The sequence below is a fragment of the Myotis lucifugus genome, unplaced genomic scaffold (genome assembly GCF_000147115.1).
Source record: "Myotis lucifugus unplaced genomic scaffold, Myoluc2.0 scaffold_1201, whole genome shotgun sequence".
NCBI classification, from domain to species: Eukaryota; Metazoa; Chordata; class Mammalia; order Chiroptera; family Vespertilionidae; genus Myotis; species Myotis lucifugus.
In genome coordinates this window covers 45,760-68,819 of record NW_005872249.1, presented here as the reverse complement: position 1 = coordinate 68,819, position 23,060 = coordinate 45,760, and the positions used below count along the sequence as shown (strand labels likewise).

Below are 23,060 nucleotides of genomic sequence, written 5' to 3'. Positions count from 1 at the left end.
GAGTTGTGCTGTTTTTATAAGATATTTGGCCGCGTCTTGACTCACTCTATATGTAACTACTTCAGGTGGTCTTCCCTAGAGCTGAACTATTCACCACTGCTTTTGAAAGCTTATGGATTTGCTCTCTTAGGTCAGTTGATGGCAAACGGAAATGGGCTTTTTGTATACTGTGAGACAACATAAACATACATTAAGTAGAGTGACCTCTGGTCAAAATGTTGGAATTACACATCTGTTTCTGGGTAGGACGCTGGAAGATTCCCATGAGAAAGTAGATTTAAGGTCCAGTTTTGTAGTTCACTTACAAGTTGCTTTTTCCCCCCCACTTTTTTTGAGTATAACTGCTCTGCCATAGGCTAAAAGGACCCAGTAAATAAATAGCAGGCTCAATACTGGAGCAGTGGGATTTGATGTCTATTTGCACTGAAAACTAAATAAACAAGCATATGGAGGTAACAATATTTTGGTAATGGAGTTTCCCAAATCAGCTTCATTGATAAACTTTGAACATGTCAGAAATGGTTACATTTATTAAATCATTTCTACCCACTCCCTTTCTCTCTGCGTGTTGCCTGCAGCAGTCAATTACCATCACTCATCTAGGCAGAGTTTGAACTGTGTGATTCCTTTCCCCACTGCTTAGGAAGGTGTGGCATGATTCTGTGTTTTGAACCAGTATGTTTCAGCTGTGAAATGCACTCGCTGTAACTACTGAGCTGAGTGCATGGAAACGGTTGTGCTTCTCATGTTATGTGCTCTCTGAATTGGTATGTAGCAAAAAGTTAATTTTCTAAAACTGTTTTGTGGCTTGTTTTGTAATAAAAACATGAGGATACTGAAAAAAAAAATTCTTAGGTAGATGGAATTACAACGAAAGTGAGTTACCAATATATGCATTTCCCAGGGTTACTGTTTGAAAAGGTTAACCATTGTATGTCCTGGCAGGGTAGCAGAAAAACTGGAATTTTTATATACTGTGGGTTAGAGGGAAGGCAAAGGGAATGACCATATTGGCTCATAGTTCCGCATATCTTAAATGTAAAACATTAATCTATCTACACAACATTTTGATAAGTAAAACATACGTCTATATAGAGAACTGAATGCAAATAGTCCCAGAATATTTATTTATAATACCCAAAACCAGGAAATAAGAAAAAACATAGACAGATCAATAGATAAAGTGATTATTAACAGAACACAGTACTATTCAGAATTAAATAAATTTTTCACATAAGCATTTGTGTTGAATCTCAAAATAACAGCATAGCATGGAGGAAACCAGAATTTGTAAAAGAGAACACATCAAATAGTGCCTATAAAATTATGAACAATATGAATGATTCTATTGTAAAAAAGAAAAAAAAGAAAAAAAGAAAAAAGAAAATTCATGACTGCATGGAGGGCCAGTAAATGCAGAAAGAGAGATTATAACAGGGTATTAGGAAAATATAGGATGAGGCAAAAAGTAGGTTTAGAGTTGTTGCTGTGGAAAATAATACATTAATTAATAACAATAATACAGGAATAAACTCTGCCTCATCCAGTGTCCTCAGCTGGTTGAGTGTCATCTCATTCACTGAAAGGTCTCTGGTTTGATTCCAGGTCAGTGCACATCCCCAAATGGATCCCCAGTAGGGGATGTGAAGGAGTTCAGCAGATCTATGTTTATATCTCTATTCCCCTTGCTTCACTCTCCCTCCCCCCAAAAATGAATAAAAGTATTTTCTAAGATATTTTTAAAAGAATAATCTCTGTGTTTTTTGAACTTAAATCTGTGAGCCCATTAGTGCCCCACCCTGGGTATGAGTTACAGGTGGGTTTATTTCACATGTGACGGTTTCACAGCTTTATCTCTATGTCAGGGCTCACCAAAGAGCACACATGAGAAAGGTGTACTTTGTTGCATGTCAGTTCTCATTTTCTGGGGGGAACACCCTTGCCTCAGTGGCAGCAAATGTTGGCAAGTAGTGAAGACTATTGCCTTTGGAATCAACAGGAATACTGACTGGTTATAAAAGACACATCCTGGGACTGAATACAGCATTATGCTTCCTCTAGATTTGACGTCTTGCCTGTTGAGCAACAACCTTGAGGTGAACACCATAGAAGGACCAGGGGAATCCACAAAACCATTAGATTATTTTCTCTGCCAGTGCCTTCAGCTAAAGGAAATAGCTATGGGGGTCCTCAGAATGTCGCAAATATCATACAAGCCACAGGCCCCTGGGTAATTTTGGATTTGTATCCAGAAGAGGCACTTTTCATCTAGTTTAACTGCAGTGTCTCCCATGACTATGCAAACAGTGTTTATGTCCCAACTAGAGGCCTGTTGCAGGAAAATTCCTGCGAGCTATAGGGCTTCCTGCAGGTGGTATGAAGCAGAGAAGGGAGGAAAACCCACTGAGACAGGCTTCCCCTCCTGCTCCCAGCCGCTCAAGCTGTGTTTCCTCTCCAGCTCCCAGCCGCTGCTGCTGGGTTTGCCCTCCCGCTCCCAGCCAATCAGGCTGTGTTACCCCTTCCACTCCCAGCCGCTGCGGCTGGGTTTCCCCTCCCAACTCCTGCTTCCGCATCTTGGCTTCATTCCTGTCTCCGCCGCCTCTACTTTGCTCTCTTCTGTAGCGCTTCGCTTCCATGTTGTCTTCAGTCTTCGCTCCCAGCTGGTATCTGCAAATTAACCACCATCTTTGTTGGAGTAATTTGCATATAGCCGCTCTGATTGGCTGGTGGGTTTGGCTTAAGGCTAGCACAGGTATGGCAATTTGCATGTTTGTCTTTTATAAGTGTAGATACTAATTCCATCTCAGAGTCTTACAACAAATGACACCGGCCTATGAAATCTCATACAACATGACACATGGCCTCTTTACAGCACGTGGACAGCAGTTCCCCTAAACATTGCTGACACCTAAGTAATAGATACTGTGCACAGAGAATATAATTCATATTGTTCACAGAGCACAATATACACTGCCTATTCAGGGTGACCAATGACCTCTACGATAAAAGAGACACCAGACAGCTAATTAGAACCACAAAGTCATGCACACTTTATCTCAAGGCCTTGGTCGGCAATACAAAATCAGCCAAAATTGAACAAAGAGTGATTTTCTGCCATCAAGCAGTGCCTTCAAAAGCACAGAAAGTTTGGGACCCACCATATCTGTTTAACTCTCCATGCTAACAGATCACTACTTTCCTGTCAATCATCCCAGGGAAAGAATACAACCAAAAAAATTAAAGGTACCAAAGAAAAAACACCTTTACATAAAGATCATAAACCAGAGCAAAGTACAGCAAGAGGTTTGCAGGATGGTGAATTGGAACCTGAAACAATTCCCCACAGCATAAAGTGAGAACCATAATGTCCCTGAAGAGGTAGCACTTCTTAGCTGAGGCAGGGGGCTTTTGACAAAACCTGGGTCAGATAAATTCTCTAGTCAGACAGAAAGAAGTGAAGATCCACCAGAAGCTTGGAATATTCATGATATTCTCAAGCACAACCCCAGAGTCTGCAGAGGCTGTGAGTGATGCACACTCTAAAGGTGAGCTAGGTGGTAGGAGTGAAATGGTTTCCCCACAAATACTCACAGTGACATCAATCAGGTAGTAGGACTGAGTGGGTTAGCAGGTGCAATGCAGTTTCTGAAAACCTCTATTGTATGTTAAACTAATAAGGAATTTATCTAGCAGAGTGTATGTTCTGAAAAAAGGGATTCCTATTCAGGTAAAAGAGTGTAAAAGTTTCTCCATTGGTATTGGTATTCGAGTGAGAAAAGTAAAATATTCCCTGCACATTTAAAGCTTTTCTACAGTGTGTACTTTCAAGTGTTGAACGAGGAAAGATTTGTAGAAAAAAGATTTCCCACATTCAATAAACTCATCAGGTGCCTTTCCGGTGTGTATTCGGTTGTGTCTAATGAGAGTAGAGCTTCTGCTAAAGGACTTTCCACAATCACTACACTCATATGGCTTTTCTCCAGTGTGAACTGTCTGAGGTTTATTGAGAGCAGAGGTTTCCCTGAATGACTTCCCACATTCACCTCACTCATACGGTTTTTCTCCACTGTGAACTCTCTGATGTTCATTAAAAGTAGAGATTTGCCTGAATGACTTCCCACATTCACTACACTCATACGGTTTTTCTCCAGTGTGAACTCTTTGATGGTTGAGAGCCGAGGTTTGACTGAATGACTTCCCATATTCACTACGCTCATATGGCTTTTCTCCAGTGTGAACTCCCTGATGTTTATTGAGATTAGAGACATCCTTGAATGAGTTCCCACATTCACTACTCATATGGCTTTTCTCCAGTGTGAACTCGCTGATGTTTATTGAGAGTAGAGATTTGCCTGAATGACTTCCCACATTCACTACACTCATATGGTTTTTCTCCAGTGTGAACTCTCTGATGGTTATTGAGAGTAGAGATTTGCCTGAATGACTTCCCACATTCACTACACTCATGAGGTTTTTCTCCAGTGTGAACTCTGTGGTGTTTAATAAGGTAAGAGCTATAACTGAAGCATTTTCCACAATCACTACATTGATGGGGCTTTTCTGCAGTGTGAACTCTCTGATGTTTATTGAGACCAGAGACATCCCTGAATGACTTCCCACATTCACTACACTCATATGGCTTTTCTCCAGTGTGAACTCGCTGATGATTATTGAGAGTAGAGATTTGCCTGAATGATTGCCCACATTCAATACACTCATAAGGTTTTTCTCCAGTGTGAACTCTGTGGTGTTTAATAAGGTAAGAGCTATAACTGAAGCATTTCCCACAATCACTACATTGATGGGGCTTTTCTCCAGTGTGAACTCTCTCATGTATAAAAAGGTGGTAACTGCGTCTAAATGACTGTCCACATTCAATACATTTGTAGGGTTTTTCTCCAGTGTAAACTCTGTGGTGTTCAGTGAGGGAAGATTGATGGAAGGACATTCCAAGGTCAGTACACTGATAAGACTTTTCTCCAGTGTGAACTCTCCTATGTCGATTGAGCTTAAAGATACATCTGAAAACTTTCCCACATATATTGCACTCATATTTCACTTCTCCAGAGCAGACACCCTGATCTTGAACAAGATTCTGGTTGTGGCTGGCAGCTTTTTCACATTTATTCCATTGCTGATGCCTGTTTCTATTGAGTAATTTCTGTGAAATCTCACTGCCCCTGTATGGCTCCTCAGTTCTGAGCGTGGCCTGGTTCTGGAGAAGCTCTGAGATGGCTGTGAAGTCTTCCCCAACCTCCCTACTGGTTGAAGGCAGACCTGGTAAGTAGAAGCTGCACCAGTTCAAAAATGAGGCCCTGTCCACAGCTTCTTTCCAGGGCTTCTCTCCACTGACTTCCCTCTGTTTCTGGTGAGAGTTTGCCCTGAAACACAAGTCTCTCACACATGCATCACTGAAGAAGGCTTTCTGTTCAAAGACTGCTGCTTGTGACTCAGTCAGATGCAGAATATCTTTTAACACAGAGAAACACCTCCCACAAAGATGGCTCTTCTGGGTTGTTGGTGCTGTCTTAGAAGCACTGACCTGTGACTCTCCTTCTATGGATGCATTCTGCTCAGAACAGGCCTCCACATCATCTGTTTTATGCCAACAACCTGAAAACAAAAAAATAGTGCCAAAATGAATGTCGACTGTGTGGACAGGGAGAAGTGCCTTTACAAAAGTGTGTTGCACTTAAGACGTTGATTCCATGCAATTGTCTGAGAGTAACATATCTGTAGGAAGAATATATAAGATGCTCCTGTGAAGTTCTGTGCTACTGAAGATCATGAAACGGGGAATATCCCAAACAAAATATAAACAAACATGGCAAGTACCGCATGGATTAGAAGCTGGATCATCTGCTCATTCTTCTGCTAACAGTGTGCAGCTGGTCTTGTCTGCTGGTGACATGGCAAGCTGTGCAGAAGGTTGACTACATCTTATTCCAAATAAAATTCAAGTAATGAGGAGGTTGTGTTGACTACGTAAGCACGTGTGTGCATCTCGTAACACGTGTGCAGGTTAACATTTCAGAATACTGCAGAGAGCCTTACAAGTACACAGGGGATGCAAAAAGGCCACAGAGGTAAAGGTAGCTAAAATCCAGGATGGCACAGATCAAAAGAGAAGTCAGCAAAGTGTCAAGCATGGGAATGAAAAGGTAGAAATGAGCTGCTGCCTGTGGCATTTCAACCTAAACTCTGTTGGACATGAGCAGGTTCCTACTATTCTCTAAACACAGCCCTTAGGACAAAGCTCTTCCAGGTGCACCTCAACCCGGCTCAACTACCACTTAGTTCATCAGTTCTCAATCTGTGGGTCTGGATCCCTTTGGCGGTCGAATGACACTTTCCCAGGGGTAACCTAAGACCATCATGCATATCAGATATTTACATTGTGATTCATAACAGTAGCAATAGTATACTTAAGAAGAAGCAATGAAAATAATTTTATGGTTGGGTCACAACATGAGGAACTGTATTTAAACGGCCATAAGGTTGAGAACCAGAGTCTTAGATCTTCCTGTAAGTTCACCCTGTGAAAAAAAAACTAGGATTCTCTCTGCACCTTCTGCTGCACAAGTACATAAAACACAAATATTCTGAGTTTTATTGAAAGGCAACAAAGGTGAGCAGCCAGCATTGGCCCTGATCAACACAACATGTAACAGTATCCAAGTAACAGAACATCACAAACAATGGAAGGAATGTCTTACAAGAACTGCCCGTGCCGAACCGGTTTGGCACAGTGGATAAAGCGTCGGCCTGCGGACTAAAGGGTCCCGGGTTCGATTCCGGTCAAGGGCATGTACCTGGGTTGCGGGCACGTCCCCAGTAGGGGGCGTGCAGGAGGCAGCTGATTGATCTCTCTCATCGATGTTTCTAATTCTCTGTCCCTCTCCCTTCTTCTCTATAAAAAATCAATAATATATTTTTTAAAAAAAAGAACTGCCCGTAGTTCATGTAAGTAAAGACCATAACCTGGCATAGTCACAAACAGTCTTTAGCTGAGAAAGGGGTCAGAAGTGAAAGCCATGCATGTGGACATAGTCCTCCTCACAGGAAAAGGAAGTCTGAGGTGAGACCCATTAAGCTTTCTGCAACAATCCTGATTCCTGGACACTTCCTGCACTATTTGAGGTAATGCTTTTGAGGGTTATTTATGGGGTCCTTTGCTCAGGGATCGCTACACACCACAAGTCAGCACTGGAAGGCACAGCACATTTACAGGAAAGTTGGGAAAACTAGCCCATGGTCTGGCTGTGGGAGAGAAAGCTACATTTGGAAAACAAATTAAGAGAGGACATCATTTCAGGACACTAGGAGAGATGTGAAGGTCTTACCTACAGATGATACCACTGCAAAAACTTCCAGCATCACATCGTAGCACAGAAGTCTCTGAGCCTCATCAAGGAGCCCCCACTCCTCCTGAGAGAAGGCAATGGCCACGTCCTCAAAGTTCATATCCTGTCGTAATGGAGACAGTTCAATCCATGATCAGCTTCTCTCCTAGGCTTTAATTTCATCATACTTTCCACTCTCCATATCCATCTGCTCCCTCCATTCCCACATCACAGAAAAGAGCTGGCCTTGAACCCATCAGAGTCACTCTCTCCTTATATTCCTACTGATACTTTGTCTTCCCACAACAATAGAGCAGATGCCCAGATTAATTATACCTGACCTCAGGGCCTCACATTTAGGGTCAATGCAATGGGTGTCAACAACATAGGGTACATAGAAATGTTTATCAAAAACACAGATGTGAGTGATTTGACACTGGTCTTGTGAGGCAATATCCTTGTTGTCCAACATCTTCTCCCTTCAAGAACCCGAAAAACATGGCATCACTCGTCACCCTTTTGATTCCAATACTAGGGTGCTGAGGCCAACACTTTCACCACCTTTTCCACATAATCTTTTGTATCCCATTTCTCTCATGCAGCTTCATTCTGAGAGTCACATCTTCAAAGATAACACATATATGCCATGAAGAGGAGAGAATGTTTTCTACTCACCGTCTTTTCAACATTCTAACTCACCTCCTCTGTATGTATTTCTCTCTTACCCTTATCCCTTCCCCAAGCCAGTAGAGATTTTCCAGCCCAGGTGACACTGATGTATGCTATCCCATTCCTATTGATCACTGTATCAGCCCAACAATAGGTAGGTGTGCACCTATATGACACCTAAATTCTGGAACTGGCATCTAGCGCCACAACACCCGTCTTTTCAGGAATTGCCCTACAATTCCCCATGTTGTAGCATCCAGTTATCACCAGAAATGGACTCAACCTTAATTCCCTCTATGTCAATATCATGGATCTGTGGCCATCAATTCACACTCCCTCTCCAAGACCACATTACTCCTACTCCCACACCTCTCACACCTGCACTCCAATAGCCCCAGCTCCCATAGACATCTCCTTGGTCTTAGTCATTACTCAGCGTGTGTTTTCCAGAGAATGCACACCAAGTTCAAACAGTATCACGTACTAACCTGACTCTGATTGTCCAAATACAGCCTTCAGTTCTGCTATGAAGGCCTCCCTCCCAACTTGTTTTTTTCTTCAACCTCGCCAATTGAAAACTACAACAGATCTCAGTTATCCAGAGCCCACCACTACTGCTGCTGCATTGATGTCTCTTCTCCACTCACACCCTTCAGTACTCAAGTACCACTGCCTATGGTCCTCTACCCCATGCCCACAGATGCCAACTCATGCCCATAAGCAAATCAACCAAACTGGTTGCAACACACCACACCACACAAAGGGTCACAAGAAATCCTGGTGAGTGTTTAAGAAATAAATATGGGTAGGTATTCCGGCTGAGCCACCCGTTGTGCGGCTGATGGGATCAATGTTTAATGCCTCAGCAGTGTGTCGTGGTGCGTTCTTCGTGGGGAAGCTACCCACCCGCTGTCCACTGAGGACTCGTGTGGGCAGCTCTTGGAGGGAGCCGTGGCGGACCAGTGGAAGTGGTAGGCAAGTCATGGATGGAAGGTGGAAGTTCCCGTTTGTCTATCCATGGGAGGTCGTTGTTGTTTGGAGGTTCCCTGTGTGGTGCCCCAGCGCATCCTTGGGCGGATGTGTTTGTGCTGTGAAGAGGAACATCCAGCACAGCATGACCCGTCTGGCCGAAGTGCCAGATATGCAGCCCACCCAGCACAGTGTGTGGGGCAGGATTTTACCGAGCGAGCATCTGAAAGAGTGAAAGGTCTGTGTGCCTTTCCTGGTGGCCATGTCCGGACGACCGAGGTTGCTGTTGTGATGGAGGGACCTGTGCATTATTTTGGAGGGGCCTGTGCTCCTGCAGTCACCTGGCTAGCATGGAACGACGTGTCTTGTGCTTGTCATGCCCCAGGGTTCCCTCATGGTGCAGCTTTCTAGAGAAGGGAAGCTGTGAATATGCATGCTCACCCCTATGTATCTGTGTAGTGTGTGCTTGTGGGGAGCTGACATATTTCCTATAGGAGCTGTGAGCACAGTGTTGTTTGTGAGTGAATAGTGTCCTTCCCCATGTTAGTGTGCCTATGAGCATACACACACATGTACACACACATGCAGACACACACACAGACACGCACTGTATTGGTTGGGTGCGCTCTCAATATCATTGTTTTATTTCAAGGATAGAAGAGAGAGACATAGAAGACACAGACCGGGAGAGTATTGTTTGGGGCCCATGGATTTTTGTGCTGATAGCATTTCTTTCCAAGTGTGGGTCCTGAGTCCAAATGGAGGGGTTGGGTTGGTTGGATCCTATTGTGTGTTGCTGTTTGTGAACACTTGAATAGTAAGCAGTGCACTTTCTCGTGCACCCCATCTCCCCTGAGCTACTCCATGTTGTGTCATCATCAGCCAGTTTTCAGTCCTACTTCATGCACCTCATTGAAGCTGTGCCTCAGCTGCATTAGGTCGAATGTGCGTTTGATTTCTGAAGCATATACCCGTAACCCTGTGTGAAGGTGGGCCTCATCCTTTTAATTGTTGGTTTGTTGTGTCACACCCCATGCATGTTTCTTGGAAGTGAAGAACCGAGGGGAGGGGAAGCCTACGTGGAGTCACCCATGGATGATCTCAAGGTGGCGGCATGCTTTGTTGGAAGCCGTGGGCACATATGGCACAGCCTCCTTTCCTGTGTCCCACTAGGTGCCCACCTCCCGCACCTAGTTTGGTCCATAGAGTGTTCTCCCTGCCCCTGTTTCCATAGAAGTGGCAAGTAGGCCGCCCTGCATACCTTTACCGTTTCAAGGGTGGGGTAGCCTTTCCAGGGGTAGCAGGGTCGTCACCTATGGTTAGTGGTGGCATGAATGCCTGTGAAAGCGGCTGCCCCCACCGCGTCAAGTCAACTGGTTTGCGGAGCACCCACCTGGTTATGCTTTTTATTGTGGATCAATGAGTGCATTGTATAGTCCGGTGCCCAAATCCCACTTGGCCCAGTTCCTCACTGTAATTTCTCTGTTGCTCAAAAAAAAAAAAAAAAAGAAAAGAAAGAAAGAAATATGGCCCTAACCGATTTGGCTCAGGGGATCAGGCGTCAGCCTATGGACTGAAGGGTCCCAGGTTCGATTCTGGTCAAGGGCATGTACATTGGTTGCGGGCATATCCCCAGTAGGGGGTGTGCAGGAGGCAGCTGATCAATGTTTCTCATCAATGTTTCTATCTCCCTTCCTCTCTGTAAAAAATCAATACACTATATTAAAAAAATAATTACCAGTTTAAAAAAAAAAAGAAAGAAAGAAATATGCACCAGCCACAATCTCACCTTTTTTGAATTACTCTTCTCCCTCCAATTAATAAAAGAAAAGTTGATCTACAACTCCTCCCTGCTCCATAGGCTTTACTATTTTTTTAAGTAGTCGTCATCTTGAACTACTCCTCAGAGTTTCAGATGATCATGAACTGATCTCTGAAATATTTCATACCCTAATAGGAAAAATAAAAGATTTTATATTCCTCATGAACACCACTTTCCCCCTATGGAACTCTGTCAGCTGATGGTGCTTTCTTACCATCAGGTGCTAAAATCAAATCTTTACATCCTCTGTGATTCTTACCCCTCTCTCCAATTCTCAAAATTAGAAAATCCAGGTGGCTACACTGAAATCACTGATCCATAATGCAACCGTTTCATCCACACCCACAACCACCACTGTACTCCAGTTACCATCACACTCACCAACACTATCACAGCAGCTTCCGTCCTAGCATTTCTACCATCGTCCTCACACCCATACTGTACATCATGCTGCAGCCACAGGGAGTGCAATGAGACCTGGGACAGGTCACCTGCTCTACTGACCAATTACCCCAATGACCCCATCACCAGCAGAACAGAAACCCAAGTGGTCACAAAGCTCCTCTGGACTTGATTCCTGTCCCACTGTTTCCAGTTCCTATTTTTTAAAAATGGACCCCCTGCTCGTCCCTGAATCAGCTTAGTCTTCACTCCAAGCCTTTGCACATTCTGGAACCGATGCATGGAAACACCTGTCACACACAATTCCACTCGCTGCAAAAATCAGGTGCCCCTCATCTGACCCTTGACTTAGGGTTCTGGGCTTGGTGTCCCTTCAAGGTCCCCAGGTCCAAGGTCCCCCGAGAAGAGGGGCTGGACAGTCCCAGGACCCCACAGTCTCAGAAGCCACGATAGTGTGAGGCCCTGACATAGCCCCACAGACCAGCCCGCTCAGCGGCTCTGCAGGAACCAGCCCGCTCAGCGGCTCTGCAGGAACCTGTGGGAGCTAAAGGGCTGCTGAGGGCCTGGCACCCACCCCAGGACCCAGGGGCTCAGGCCCGAGGTCCAGCGACGCGGAGATGCCCCTCCCTCAGGGCTGGTCCTCAGGGCGCCTCCTGCTGGGTCGCTGTGTTCACAGCCCCTCCTCCCGCCCTCACTGCCGCCCTCTCTCATGGAGGCGGCTCCTCCTCTGGGCGTTTGGGGAACGTTTAGACCCGCATCTCAGCCTCATCCCTCTGCTGTTCACAACCACCCGCAGCCCCGTCGCCCTAAACATGAAAGTAAAACTCCTCCCGGGAACCGCCTCTCGTCCTCTCTGTCGCCTTTAGACACAAACCAGGCCTGGGTGTCCCCACCTCCCGGCTCAGTCCCCCCACGGCCTCCCCCGGCGGCCCCGCAGCCGGTTGCCCTCCTCCCCCCTCATACCCCGGGTCCCCCACGAGGACTTACTGTGCTGGACGCTGCGACCTGGGCTGCGGGACCCGAGCGGCGGCGGGAACAGAGGCTGGAGGGTTCAATGGGGTGACGCTGAGTCAAACTGTGTGAGCGGAGAGGAGTCGGGGAGGCACGGACGCCCCAATCCCGAAGGTTGCGGCTCAACAGGCTCAGACACACCCTGCACCGCCGGATGCGGCCTCCCACGTCTCCTCCTTCACGCGATAGGCGCGCTGAAGCCCTTGAGCCACTGGACAGCTTGAAGAAGTCAAAATGTCGGCCAGGAAGAGGACTCCGGAAGTCCCGCCCCAACCGGATGCGCTGGCACCAAACTGCCCTGCGTGGACGCATTGCTTTCTGGGTAGTGTAGTTTTCTAAACCGCCCAGGAGAGGGCTAGCTTTCCAGCCTGGGAACATGAGCAACAAGGTGTTGTAGTCCTGCCAGTGGTTCTGGGGAAGGAGAAGATGGGACGAGAGGCCTGGTTAACTGGGACAGACTGACAGATCTCCCAGAGGAGGGGTGGGGAGAACTGGAAAAGATCCCCCCAAAAACATATACACAGGGGAAATGGGAGACATCTGTAATACCATCAACAATAAAAAATACATATTTGAAAAATATTTCAAAAGAAGATAGCCCAGATGGTGTGGCTGAGTGGTTGAGCATCAACTTATGTACGAGCAGGTCACAGTTGTATTTCTGGTCATGGCACATACGTGCGTTGCGGTTTAATTCCCAGTGTGGGCGGGGACTTGCAGGAGGCAGCTAATCAGTGATTCTCTCTCATTATTAATGTTTCTATCTCTATCTTTTCATTCCTCTGTCTAAAATATACATATACATACACACACACACACACACACACACACACACACACACACACACATATATGTGCCTAAATGACCATTATTACCAGTGGACCAAATGACTGGTCAACCGGTCACTATGACACACACCACAGGAGACAAAAGCTAAACATAGGAGCTGCCCCTGGGGCTTAGTACGTTCCCACACCCAACCTCCTGTGGCCAGCCAACCTCCCATGGTCCCTCCCCCTGGACTAGGTGAGATGGCCCTCTTTGGCCCTGATTGTCGGCCAGGCCGGAGAATCCCAACCATGCACGAATTCATGCACCAGGCCTCTAATTTATACACACACACACACACACACACACACACACACATTTAAGTCCTGGCTGGTTTGGATCAGTGGATAGAGCATCAGCCTGTGGACTGAAGGGTCTTGCTTTCAATTCTGGCTGGGGGCACATGCCTGGATTGCAGGCTTGATACCCAGTAGGAGGCATGCAGGGGGAGCCAATCCGTGATTCTCTGTCATCACTGATGTTTCTATCTCTCTCCCTCTCCCTTACTCTCTGAAATCAATAAAAATATATTTTTAAAAAGGTATATACATATATGCATAGCCCATGGGCACAGACAATAATGTGGTGAGGTCCTACAAGCAATGGGGGCAGGATAGAGGAAGGCAAAGGGGGAATGGGCAGAGGGAACATGGGGGACATCTGTAATTGATTCAAAAATTAAAAACAATAGTGCACCCAGCAGGTGTGGCTCAATGAATGGGTTTGGACCCATGAAGCAAGAGATCACTGGTTCCATTCCTTATAGGGCACATGCCCAGTTTGGGGGCTTGATCCCAGTAGGGGGGGGGCATGTAGGAGGCAGCTGATCAATGATTCTCATCTTTGATGTTTCTCCCTCTCCCTCTCTAAGAAATCATTAAAAACATTTCATTTTAAAAGGAATAGTGTTAAGATTGAATTGACTCACCCTAGCTAGTTTGGCTCAGTGGATAGAGCACCAGCCTGTGGACCGAAGGGTCCTGAGTTTGATTCTGGTCAAGGGCACATATGTGTGTTGCAGGCTAGATCCCAGGCCCTCGTTAGCGTGACTGTGGGAGTCAATCAGTTAATGTGTCTCTCTCACATGGATTTTTTTAAAGTATATTTTTTATTGATTTCAGAGAGGAAGGGTAAGGGAGATAGAAACATCCTTGATGAGAGAAAATCATTAAATCGGATCCCTCCCTCACACCCCCTACTGGGAATAGAGCCCACAACCAGGGCATGTACCCTCCACAGGAATTGAACCCGGGACCCTTCAGTCTGCAGGCCAATGCTCTATCCTCTGAGCAACCCAGTTAAGGCTCATGGATGTTTTAAAAAAGAAAAAGAAAAACAAGATTGAATTGACTCAACAACACCAAAGTGAGTGTGGGCCATCACGTTTTCTCCCAAACCATGTAAGCAAAACCATGCCTTGGTCTGTCTTTATAGAACAGGAAACAACCTGGAGGCGGTAGGCCTCAGGTTGCCCTGTAGTGTTTGATTTTTTACTTCATGCAGAAAAGATTTCACAGCATGAGTTCAGAAGATTTTGAGAATACATTTATTGAAGCTGGGGATAGTGAAAACAGGTAGGCATCAGGATAGAACAAGCAACAGCAGAGCAGGGCTCCTATGGCTCTAGGAACATTGTGGGAAATAAGGGAGCCAAAGTGGGGCTGTGGTTAGCTCACTGGACAATCAGAGAAAAGGTGGCCTTGAGTGCAGGTTCAGGGGCTCAGCCTGGGATGAGCTGCTGCTGCTCATTGCTGCTCTGGTTGCAGGTCAGGTGGGGACCCTTAAAAGTTTAGGTGACCCAGCTGGCGTGGCTCAGTGGTTGAGCACTGACCTATGAACCAGGAGGTCATGGTTCAATTCCCTTTCAGGGCACATGCCTAGTTTGCACATTCAATTCCCAGTGGGGTAGGGGGACATGGAGGGTAGGGTAGATGCAGTTAATCTGTGATTCTCTCTCATCATCAATGTTTCTATCTCTTCCTCTCCTTTCCCCTCTGAAGTCAATAAAAATATATTTTTTAAAAATAAAATAAAGTATTTTCCTAATATACAGCTTTACTTTGTTCATTTTTCTTATAGATTGCACACTAGTTAATGTTCTATCAAATTTTTTGGTTTTTTTTAGGCAGTTGACTGGTGGAGTTCAGGTGTTCTAATGTATGAACTATTTACAGTTGTTGGGGAGAAGAATTCCTGATATGAGCTCTCTAGGTGAGTCTTCACAAAATAAAATGAATGTGTTGTTACCTAGAAGAAATAAATCAAATTTCTGTAATTAGGCTGATGGGGAAAAAATTAGAAATGTGGATAGACAATAGTAGAATTAAGTGGTTAATTTTTAAAAAAATATATTTTATTGTTTTTTTTTTACAGAGAGGAAGGAAGAGGGATACAGAGCCAGAAACATCAATCAGCTGCCTCCTGCACATCCCCTACTGGGGATGTGCCTGCAACCAAGGTACATGCCCTTGAGAGGAATCGAACCTGGGACCGTTGAGTCTGCAGGCCAATGCTCTATCCACTGAGCAAAACTGGCCAGGGCTAAGTGGTTACTTTTCATTTATAATCATATAAGAACTGTGTGTTGAACAAAAGCTCATCCAAATAGCCATTTATTTCCAGGACCCATATCAATGGAGCGACTGTGGAACTGAGAGGCCTAGACTCAGCTCTCAAACCCAGTACAGACTCTTAGCCACACCCCTTCCATCCAAGTCCCATACCTGTCAGAAGGTGCACTCCTCCCACCAGGCGAGACTATACTATCAGACACTGTCACACCACGTGTACAAGATTGGGGCAGTTTTTGGTTTATGTTGTGTTCTTCTCTAATTTTCTGCTCCTGGGTTGGTGCTTCTGCCAATACAGTGACCTGCTGATGACAGAGTCACTTGGTTAGCTCAGCAGCTTGAGTGGGCACCACTTAAAGCCCTCAAAACAGACAGGGCCTGCCCAGCCAGTGCTGATGCCTAGGTTGTGGGCTCCATCCCCAGTGGTGGCCTGTGGGAGGCAGCGAATTCATGATTCTTTCTCATTGATGTTTCTATCTCTCCCTCTCCCTTCAACTCTGATATCCTATCTAATAATAGACAAGCATGGTAATTAACCATACCTCCAACACACTTCCCATGGGCTAATCAGGGAGATATGCAAATTAACTGCCAACCAAGATGGCGGCCGGCAGCCAGGCAGCTGAAGCGAACAGGAGGCTTGCTTGCTCCAGTGATGGAGGAAGCCAAGGTTCCCCGTCTGCCGCTGCCGGCCTCTGAGCTTGTACTCTAAGCAACTATGTTGCAAATATAGAAGCTAAACAGGCTCCAGAAACCTGCTTTTAGCCAGCCGGGCTTCAGCCAGCAGGATCACAACAGTGTTACAATTATAGAACCCGAACAAGCCCAGATCCCTGCTTTCAGCAGCCGAGGTTTCAGAGCTGGAGCTGAGCCTCAGAGCTAAAGCCGGCTCTCAGCTCCAGTGACAGCCATAGAAGATAAATAAATCCCAGAATTAAAAAAAAAGAAAGAAAAGAAAAAAAGGAGAGGTTGGGAGCTTCAGTCACCCACCAGCCTGAAAACAGCCCTCTGCCCCTCATCCAGGCTGGCCAGGCACCCCAGTGGGGACCCCCACCCTGAAGGGGTTGAGACCAGCTGCAAACAGCCATCATCCCCTCATCCAGGCTGGCCAGGCACCCCATTGGGGACCCCCACCATGAAGCAACAAGATGGCAGCTAATTTGCATACTGACAGTGGGAGGCAGTGGGCAAGGCTATCCGTGGTCCTGGACCGGATCTGTGACCCTGCCAGACGGGGGGCAGTGCTTGAGGCTGTCCGTGGTCTGGGACCGGATCTGTGACCCTGCCAGGTGGAGGGCAGTGCTTGAGGCTGTCAGCAGTCTGGGACCCAGATTCGTGACCTGGTGGGTGGGGGGCAGCGCTTGAGGCTGTCTGCGGTCTGGAACTCTGATCTGTGACTCTGCTGGGCGGGGAGCAGCGCTTGAGGCTGTCGGCAGTACCTAAAGGCCAGATGACATAGAGTGGAAACCTCCTTCTGACCCCAAGTTGAAGTAGCCTATGTGGGTTCTGATTTCAAAAGAGGTGAGTTGTCACAGCCTCTGGGCCATACTCCAGCACAGCTGTTCTACAGGAGTCTTGGGACATACACACAGGTCCTTGGGGCAAAATGTCTGTGCTCAGTAAGTCCCCTGGCTGACTGCTACCCCTTCTCGAGAACCTGCGGGCGTGAAGGTCATGCCCATGTTCAGCACAGAGCTCATCAGCTCTCACTATGCTTTATCACATGTGCAGCCTCCGTTGGAAGATGTTTTTCTTAAGAGTTATTTTTGAGAAGCTAAATTAAAAACCGCTGCCCTTTATTCCAAGTTCATTGTCAGAACATGGAATCGTTGGCTTTTGTGGATAAGTCCCTTTTTAGATATGTTTTATGTTTTGAAGTATTTATGGCTCCACTCAAGCATTCTGAATAATTGGATCGAGGTTGCCAAGCCAGGATTCAGCCCAGAGTGACATTAGGGCCATGCTAAGGTCCTGCGACATCTTGGATGCTGCTGTGAGAACAGCAGTGGACAGACAGAACATCAGCTCACAGTCATGTCAGAGCTGGGAGCACAGGTGCACAGAGGCCTTGAGCTACTGCCTTGTTTTATCTTCAGCCGTCCTTGTACCATCTCTCTGATTTTGCCATGCTTATATCACCTCTGTGAGCACTTACATCTTTTCCCTCAAATCGATTCACCATTTCCACGTGCCTTTATTTTAAAAGAAAAGGTTATCATTGGTCCTGTAAATGGCAAAGCGGTATCACCATAAAAACAAGGTCACCATAAAAGTAAATGCATGACCATCACACTGTCCCATTCGGTGGATGCGGCACTTACTTGATCTCATGCACCTGCTCTGATTCCTGGGCTGCCAAGTCCTGGCCTGCCCTCCGCCTGCCTCCTGAACATGCTGCTGCGAACTCACGATCTCTCTGCTTTTGCCGCTGTCTGCACATCTCCACCTCTCTGCTCCTCATGCTGACTTCATAGTGGATGCTTGTCCACTTCATTGCACCAGACTTCAAACCAAATTTTCCCTTGATTTCAAGTCATAAGACGTGGGTGCTTCAAACTTCACGGTGAGTGCAGACATTGAGTGGCTGAGGGGCAGGAGGGTCAGGTCCTAGGAGAGGGTGGAAGGGGCAGGAATCCCATCAGTGGGCGTGGCTCTGGGCCCACAGTCCTCAGATGGCCTGGAGCCAGACACTGTGCAAAACAGCCTTGTCCTAATGCTCCTGGAACTCCAACTGTATGCATTTTTCACTTGTATTTGGAGAGCCCATCCCCCGTCTTACTATGAGGTAGTAGAAGGTCTTTTAGGGTTTGTTCCCTAATTTTTTTTCTTCAATTACCTTTGACAAGAGTGCATGTTCATGGTAGAAAATTCAGAGATTGCAGAAAAGCACAAAATACAGGGTAAAACTGATTTTGCAGTCAAAATCACCATGCAGAGATGAGGATTTTCTCCCCGCTGCTCAGGGCTTACCCTCTGAGCCATGGTTAGAGCAAGGGCTGGCCTCGCAGGGCCTCCAGCTCAGGTCTGCAGCCAGGGGCTCCCATTCAGACCACAGCCTGTGAGGTTCGGAGCCCCGCTTTCCCCCTGCTGCCTCTGCTTCTCGGTCTTGGTGTGATCGCCCCACCTTGGCATGGGATGTTGCAGCCCCATTTGTCACTGTCCTTCTCTGCCACAGGCCCTGGGGACCTAATACCAAAGACAGGGGGCCCCCCATAGAGGCAGCCTTGACCGCACAGGTGCCTCTGCTGACCCAGCCACCAAGCCCTAGCCATCGTGACCAAGGGCGCTGTGTCGGGGTGATGCTAGGCTGTGAACAGGCCGAGTAGGAGTGGAAATTTTCGTCCTGGACATGTGGCATGCACAGGGGACATTGGGGGAGGTAGGTAGGGGAAGGGAGGGCTCTCTGAGGACACTCCTGCCCTCACACCTGCCTTTCAGTTCTTCCTCTCTTCTCTGGATATTTATTTTATATATTTAAATGCCATTTAACAAAGAAAAATCAACCACAAAAATGAGTTTGCGTGTCACCTCTGACACGCGTGTCATAGGTTCGCCATCACTGCTCTAAGCTAACCCACAAGATTGACTGCAACCTCCCAGGTCACACCAAGGTCACAGCCAAATCCTGGTGAAGGTTTAGAGAATATGTACCAGTCCTAATTTCCTCTTGTTGGAATTACTCTTCATCCTCCAATTCATCCCACGTCCACTCATCTTTTAAAGGCCTTGGCCACTGGGAAACCATTATCTCGCCAACACCCTACATGACCACTTTTAAACCTAAATCCCCTCGACAGGACAATGGCATCACCTTTCATCCAACATTATTTCTAAAAACAAGTGATCAACTACCCTGCCCTACACAGTCAAACACAAGAACAACATAATGAGGCAATGAAACATCAAAATATTGGAACTGTCAGAGACAGACTGCCGAAGAACTATTTTAGCCAGTACCGTTATAATAGCATATATTCAGAACGTGCTTAACAAAAGTCGTTTAAGCCTTTTTGGGGGCCGGAATTGTGTCCCCTGCTCAGCTTATACATGGAGGCCCTAACCCTGAATACTTTAGAATGGGACTGTATTTGGAGATAGGAGTTTTAGGAGGAGATGAACTTAAAATGACGTGGTTAGGGTGGGACCTTATCCAATAGGACTGTTGTCCTGAGACAAAGAGGACATTTGGATACACAGAGATAGCAGGGATGGTTTTCCATACAGGATAACAATGTCTCAGTGGATAGAGCGTCAGGTACCCGGTTCCATTCTGGTCAAGGGCACTATCTTGGTTGCAGGCTCCTACTCCACCATGGTCAAGACACCTGCAGGAGGCCAATCGGTCTTTCTCTCTGTCTTTCCCGCTCTTTCCAACTCTCTCTAAAAATAAAATCAATAGAGCCCTAGCCGGTTTGGTTCGGTGGACAGAGCACTGGCCTGGGCACTGAAGGGTCCTGGGTTCATCTCATGTCCACTCAACTTTTAAAAGCTTCTGGGCTTAGTCCCCAGTGTGGGGCCTGCAGGGGGCGGCCAATCAATGATTCTCATCACTGGTGTTTCTCTCTCTCTCTCTCTCTCTCTCTCTCTCTCTCTCTCTCTCTCCCCCCATCTCCCTTCCGTTTGTTAATCAATAAATATATATATTTCAAAAGATAAAGTAAAGTAAAAGCCAATGGAAAAAAAACCATTGGGGAAGGATTAAAAAATAGAAGAATGATATTTAAAACTTTATTTCATTTCGATTAAAAACACACACACACACACACAGCGCACACCACACACCATGTGTGCATTTGTGTGTATATACACACACGGAAAAGATTTAGAAGGATGCTTGGAGATACACCAAGGTCCAACCCCGGTGAACACCTCCGTGTGTCTGAGTTGTGGGAATGTAGTGTTTTTGTTTTCCTACTTTGTGTGTGTGTCACATATCCTTTCCTCAAAATGGATTTATGACTCTGAGGATTCGTGCAGTGATCACTCCGGACATGGATACTTCTGAGCATATTGAACACAATGATAAGGCTCAGGAACTCTCACTTCTCACCAGTTCTAACACTTGGGGTATCTTTCAAACCCCGAATGGCAAGGGAAATACAGACTTCTCAGCGAATAAGGTTAAGGCCACGGCAAATCTGAGGGGAAAACTCAAAGGTATGCCTATGGAATCGTCCAAGAGACCAAATAACTTCACATATAGACAGAACAAGGCGGAGCATCCACGGAGCTCACCGATTTGCTCAAGGGGTCAGAGCAGGTTCATTCCTGGGGATGAGCTGCCATCTATTTCGTTCTTCTCTAGTCAAAGCGATGGAGCCAGTGTGGAGACTGTGGAGTTGTGCTTTGGGGCAGGAATCAGAAAGGTACTGAAACGGAGTCCTTGTAGGGTGAAGGGAAGTGCCCTCAAGAACTCTGGAGGGCGGAGGGCTGATGTGAGGCAGGTCCGACTGCTGATGTGCAGGTGTGCAGGTGATGAGAGCACAAGGTCATTCAGCCATTCTTTCCAGAAGAACTGATGGAGGCCTTGCTCAGACCCTGCTCCGCGGGGACCCACAGACACAGGGACTAGTCCTGCCCTCGGTAGGGCTAAGCTGTTTGACTGCAGACAGACGGCGTTCTCTCCCTAGGCCCCCACTCTTCACCCTGTTCAGAAAGGAACCCTCACCCTGGCCCTCAGCTTCTTCACCTCCAGCTTCCTGTCTTCCTGATAATTGACCCGCTTATGCAAATGAATTTCACCTGCCTCAGCCTCAGTTTCCTCCTCCAGAAAGGGATTCAGGTAACCGACAAGTGACCCTGCTCCCGCCACACAGGAAGCCCTCAAGGTTCCATTGGCTCCTGGGTCCCCCGTGGGAGGGGCCAAACCCCGCCCCTAACCCCTGCACGTCTGGCCCCGCCCTCGACGCTAGACCTTCTATAAAGCTGCTGCTGGGCCTGCTCAGCACCAGTTGGCTTGTGGCAGCCCAGCGAGAAGGTCGCACGCACGTCCAAGCGCAAGCATTTCCGAAGCCTCACCCGCCAGGGACTGGGTGCCAGAAGCTGGTTCCCGGGAAAGGAAGCACTGTGAGGAGCGGGCGTCGGAGGAGAACCCTTGCAAAGCTCCCCGAAGCCCACGCCCTGCAGGTGTCTCTTCCACTGGGGCACGAGATGGAGGGACACCCCCGCGCATCCCGCGGTGCATCCCACAGCTCTGAGCGCCCACGGAGAAAGCAAAGAGCGTCCTCGCCGCTCACGAGGCCCCTCCCAGGGCCGCACTTTCGTGACTGCTGGGAGGAGAGAAGGCCCGGCCGCACAGAGCCTTCTGGCAGCAGAGGCCTGTCCCTTCCATGGGTGGCAGGTGCTCCCTGGATGTCTGGAGCCCATCGCCGGTCCCAGGCCCTGGCCCACGAGGCACCTCAGAGGCCTGCAGAAGGCCGCTGGGCAGCCTCTCCGGACAGGCACCTGGGGGCACCCCAGGGGAGAGGGGCTGTGAGTCGGAGAGGGGAGCGCCCGCCTTCCCACAAGGACAATCCCCCGCTGGGGGCCAAGGGCCAGGAGGAGCCCTCAGCTGGGAGCACCCAGAGACCTCACCCGGCCTCCGCCAGGGAGGAAAGCACACGGCCTCTCTGCGGAGAAGGACCCGGGGGAAAGCTGTCCTCTCATGGGGTCAAGAAGAGGAAGGAAAGAGGGGGCAGCAGCCCCCAGAAGTCTCCGCCTCCATCGGAGGTGGCTTCAGACAACCCCGAGAAGAAGCGAAAGCACAAACACTCAGGGGAAATACAGTCGCACAAATATGAGCAGCAGCAGCAGCAGCAGTGTCTACACGGCTTAGATGCAGGAAAGGGGCCAGGGGGCCTGCTGCCCGCGGTTAGGGAGAAGGTTGGGGACAACCCCAGGACTCCAAAAGGGAATGTCAGAACTCCTCACTAGGGAAGGAAACCAGCAGGTCTCCCGTCTGAGATGGAGGAGGCAGTGGCCATGGCGGCGGCTGCGGAGGCGGCGGGGGAGGCGGCTGCGGTGGCGGCGTCGGAGGAGGAGGAGGAGGAGGAGGACGAGCAGGAGGAATTCGACCCGCCCAGCATGTCCTTTGAGGCCTACCTCACCTACGACTGGCCTCCATCAGAAAAGGCTGCAGAAAACCCGGTGAAAAGGCAAAACCACAAACACTCAGGAACGAGCCAATCGGACAAAGCCAAACAGAGTCTACACGGCTCAGACGCAGGAAAGGGGGCAGGTGTCCTGCCGCCCAAGGTGAGACAGAAGGTTGGGAGGAACCTCAAGACTCCAGAAGGGAAAGGCAAAACTCCTCACTTGGGTAGGAAGCCAATAGGTCCCTCCCTTGAGGAAGAGGAGGAATTCCAGCCACCCACCATGTCTTTCCAGGAGGAGGACTTCACCTACGACCCGCGTCCATCACAGGTGGCCTCAGGCATCCCGACCCTTCTATGGGTGGCAGGTGCTCCT

The 23,060-nt window shown here is 47.8% G+C and overlaps 1 protein-coding gene across 1 annotated transcript; it reads right to left on the bottom strand.

Moving 5' to 3' along the window:
* Positions 1-1,100: 1,100 nt before the first annotated feature.
* Positions 1,101-12,543, bottom strand: LOC106695394 (zinc finger protein interacting with ribonucleoprotein K-like). The gene is made up of 3 exons (XM_014449463.2): positions 12,193-12,543; positions 7,344-7,467; positions 1,101-5,613 (listed from the first exon to the last, which is right to left on the bottom strand). Exons 1-3 carry the CDS (start codon positions 12,526-12,528, stop codon positions 4,292-4,294), a joined length of 1,782 nt encoding a protein of 593 aa, XP_014304949.2. The 5' UTR covers positions 12,529-12,543; the 3' UTR covers positions 1,101-4,291.
* Positions 12,544-23,060: the final 10,517 nt, after the last annotated feature.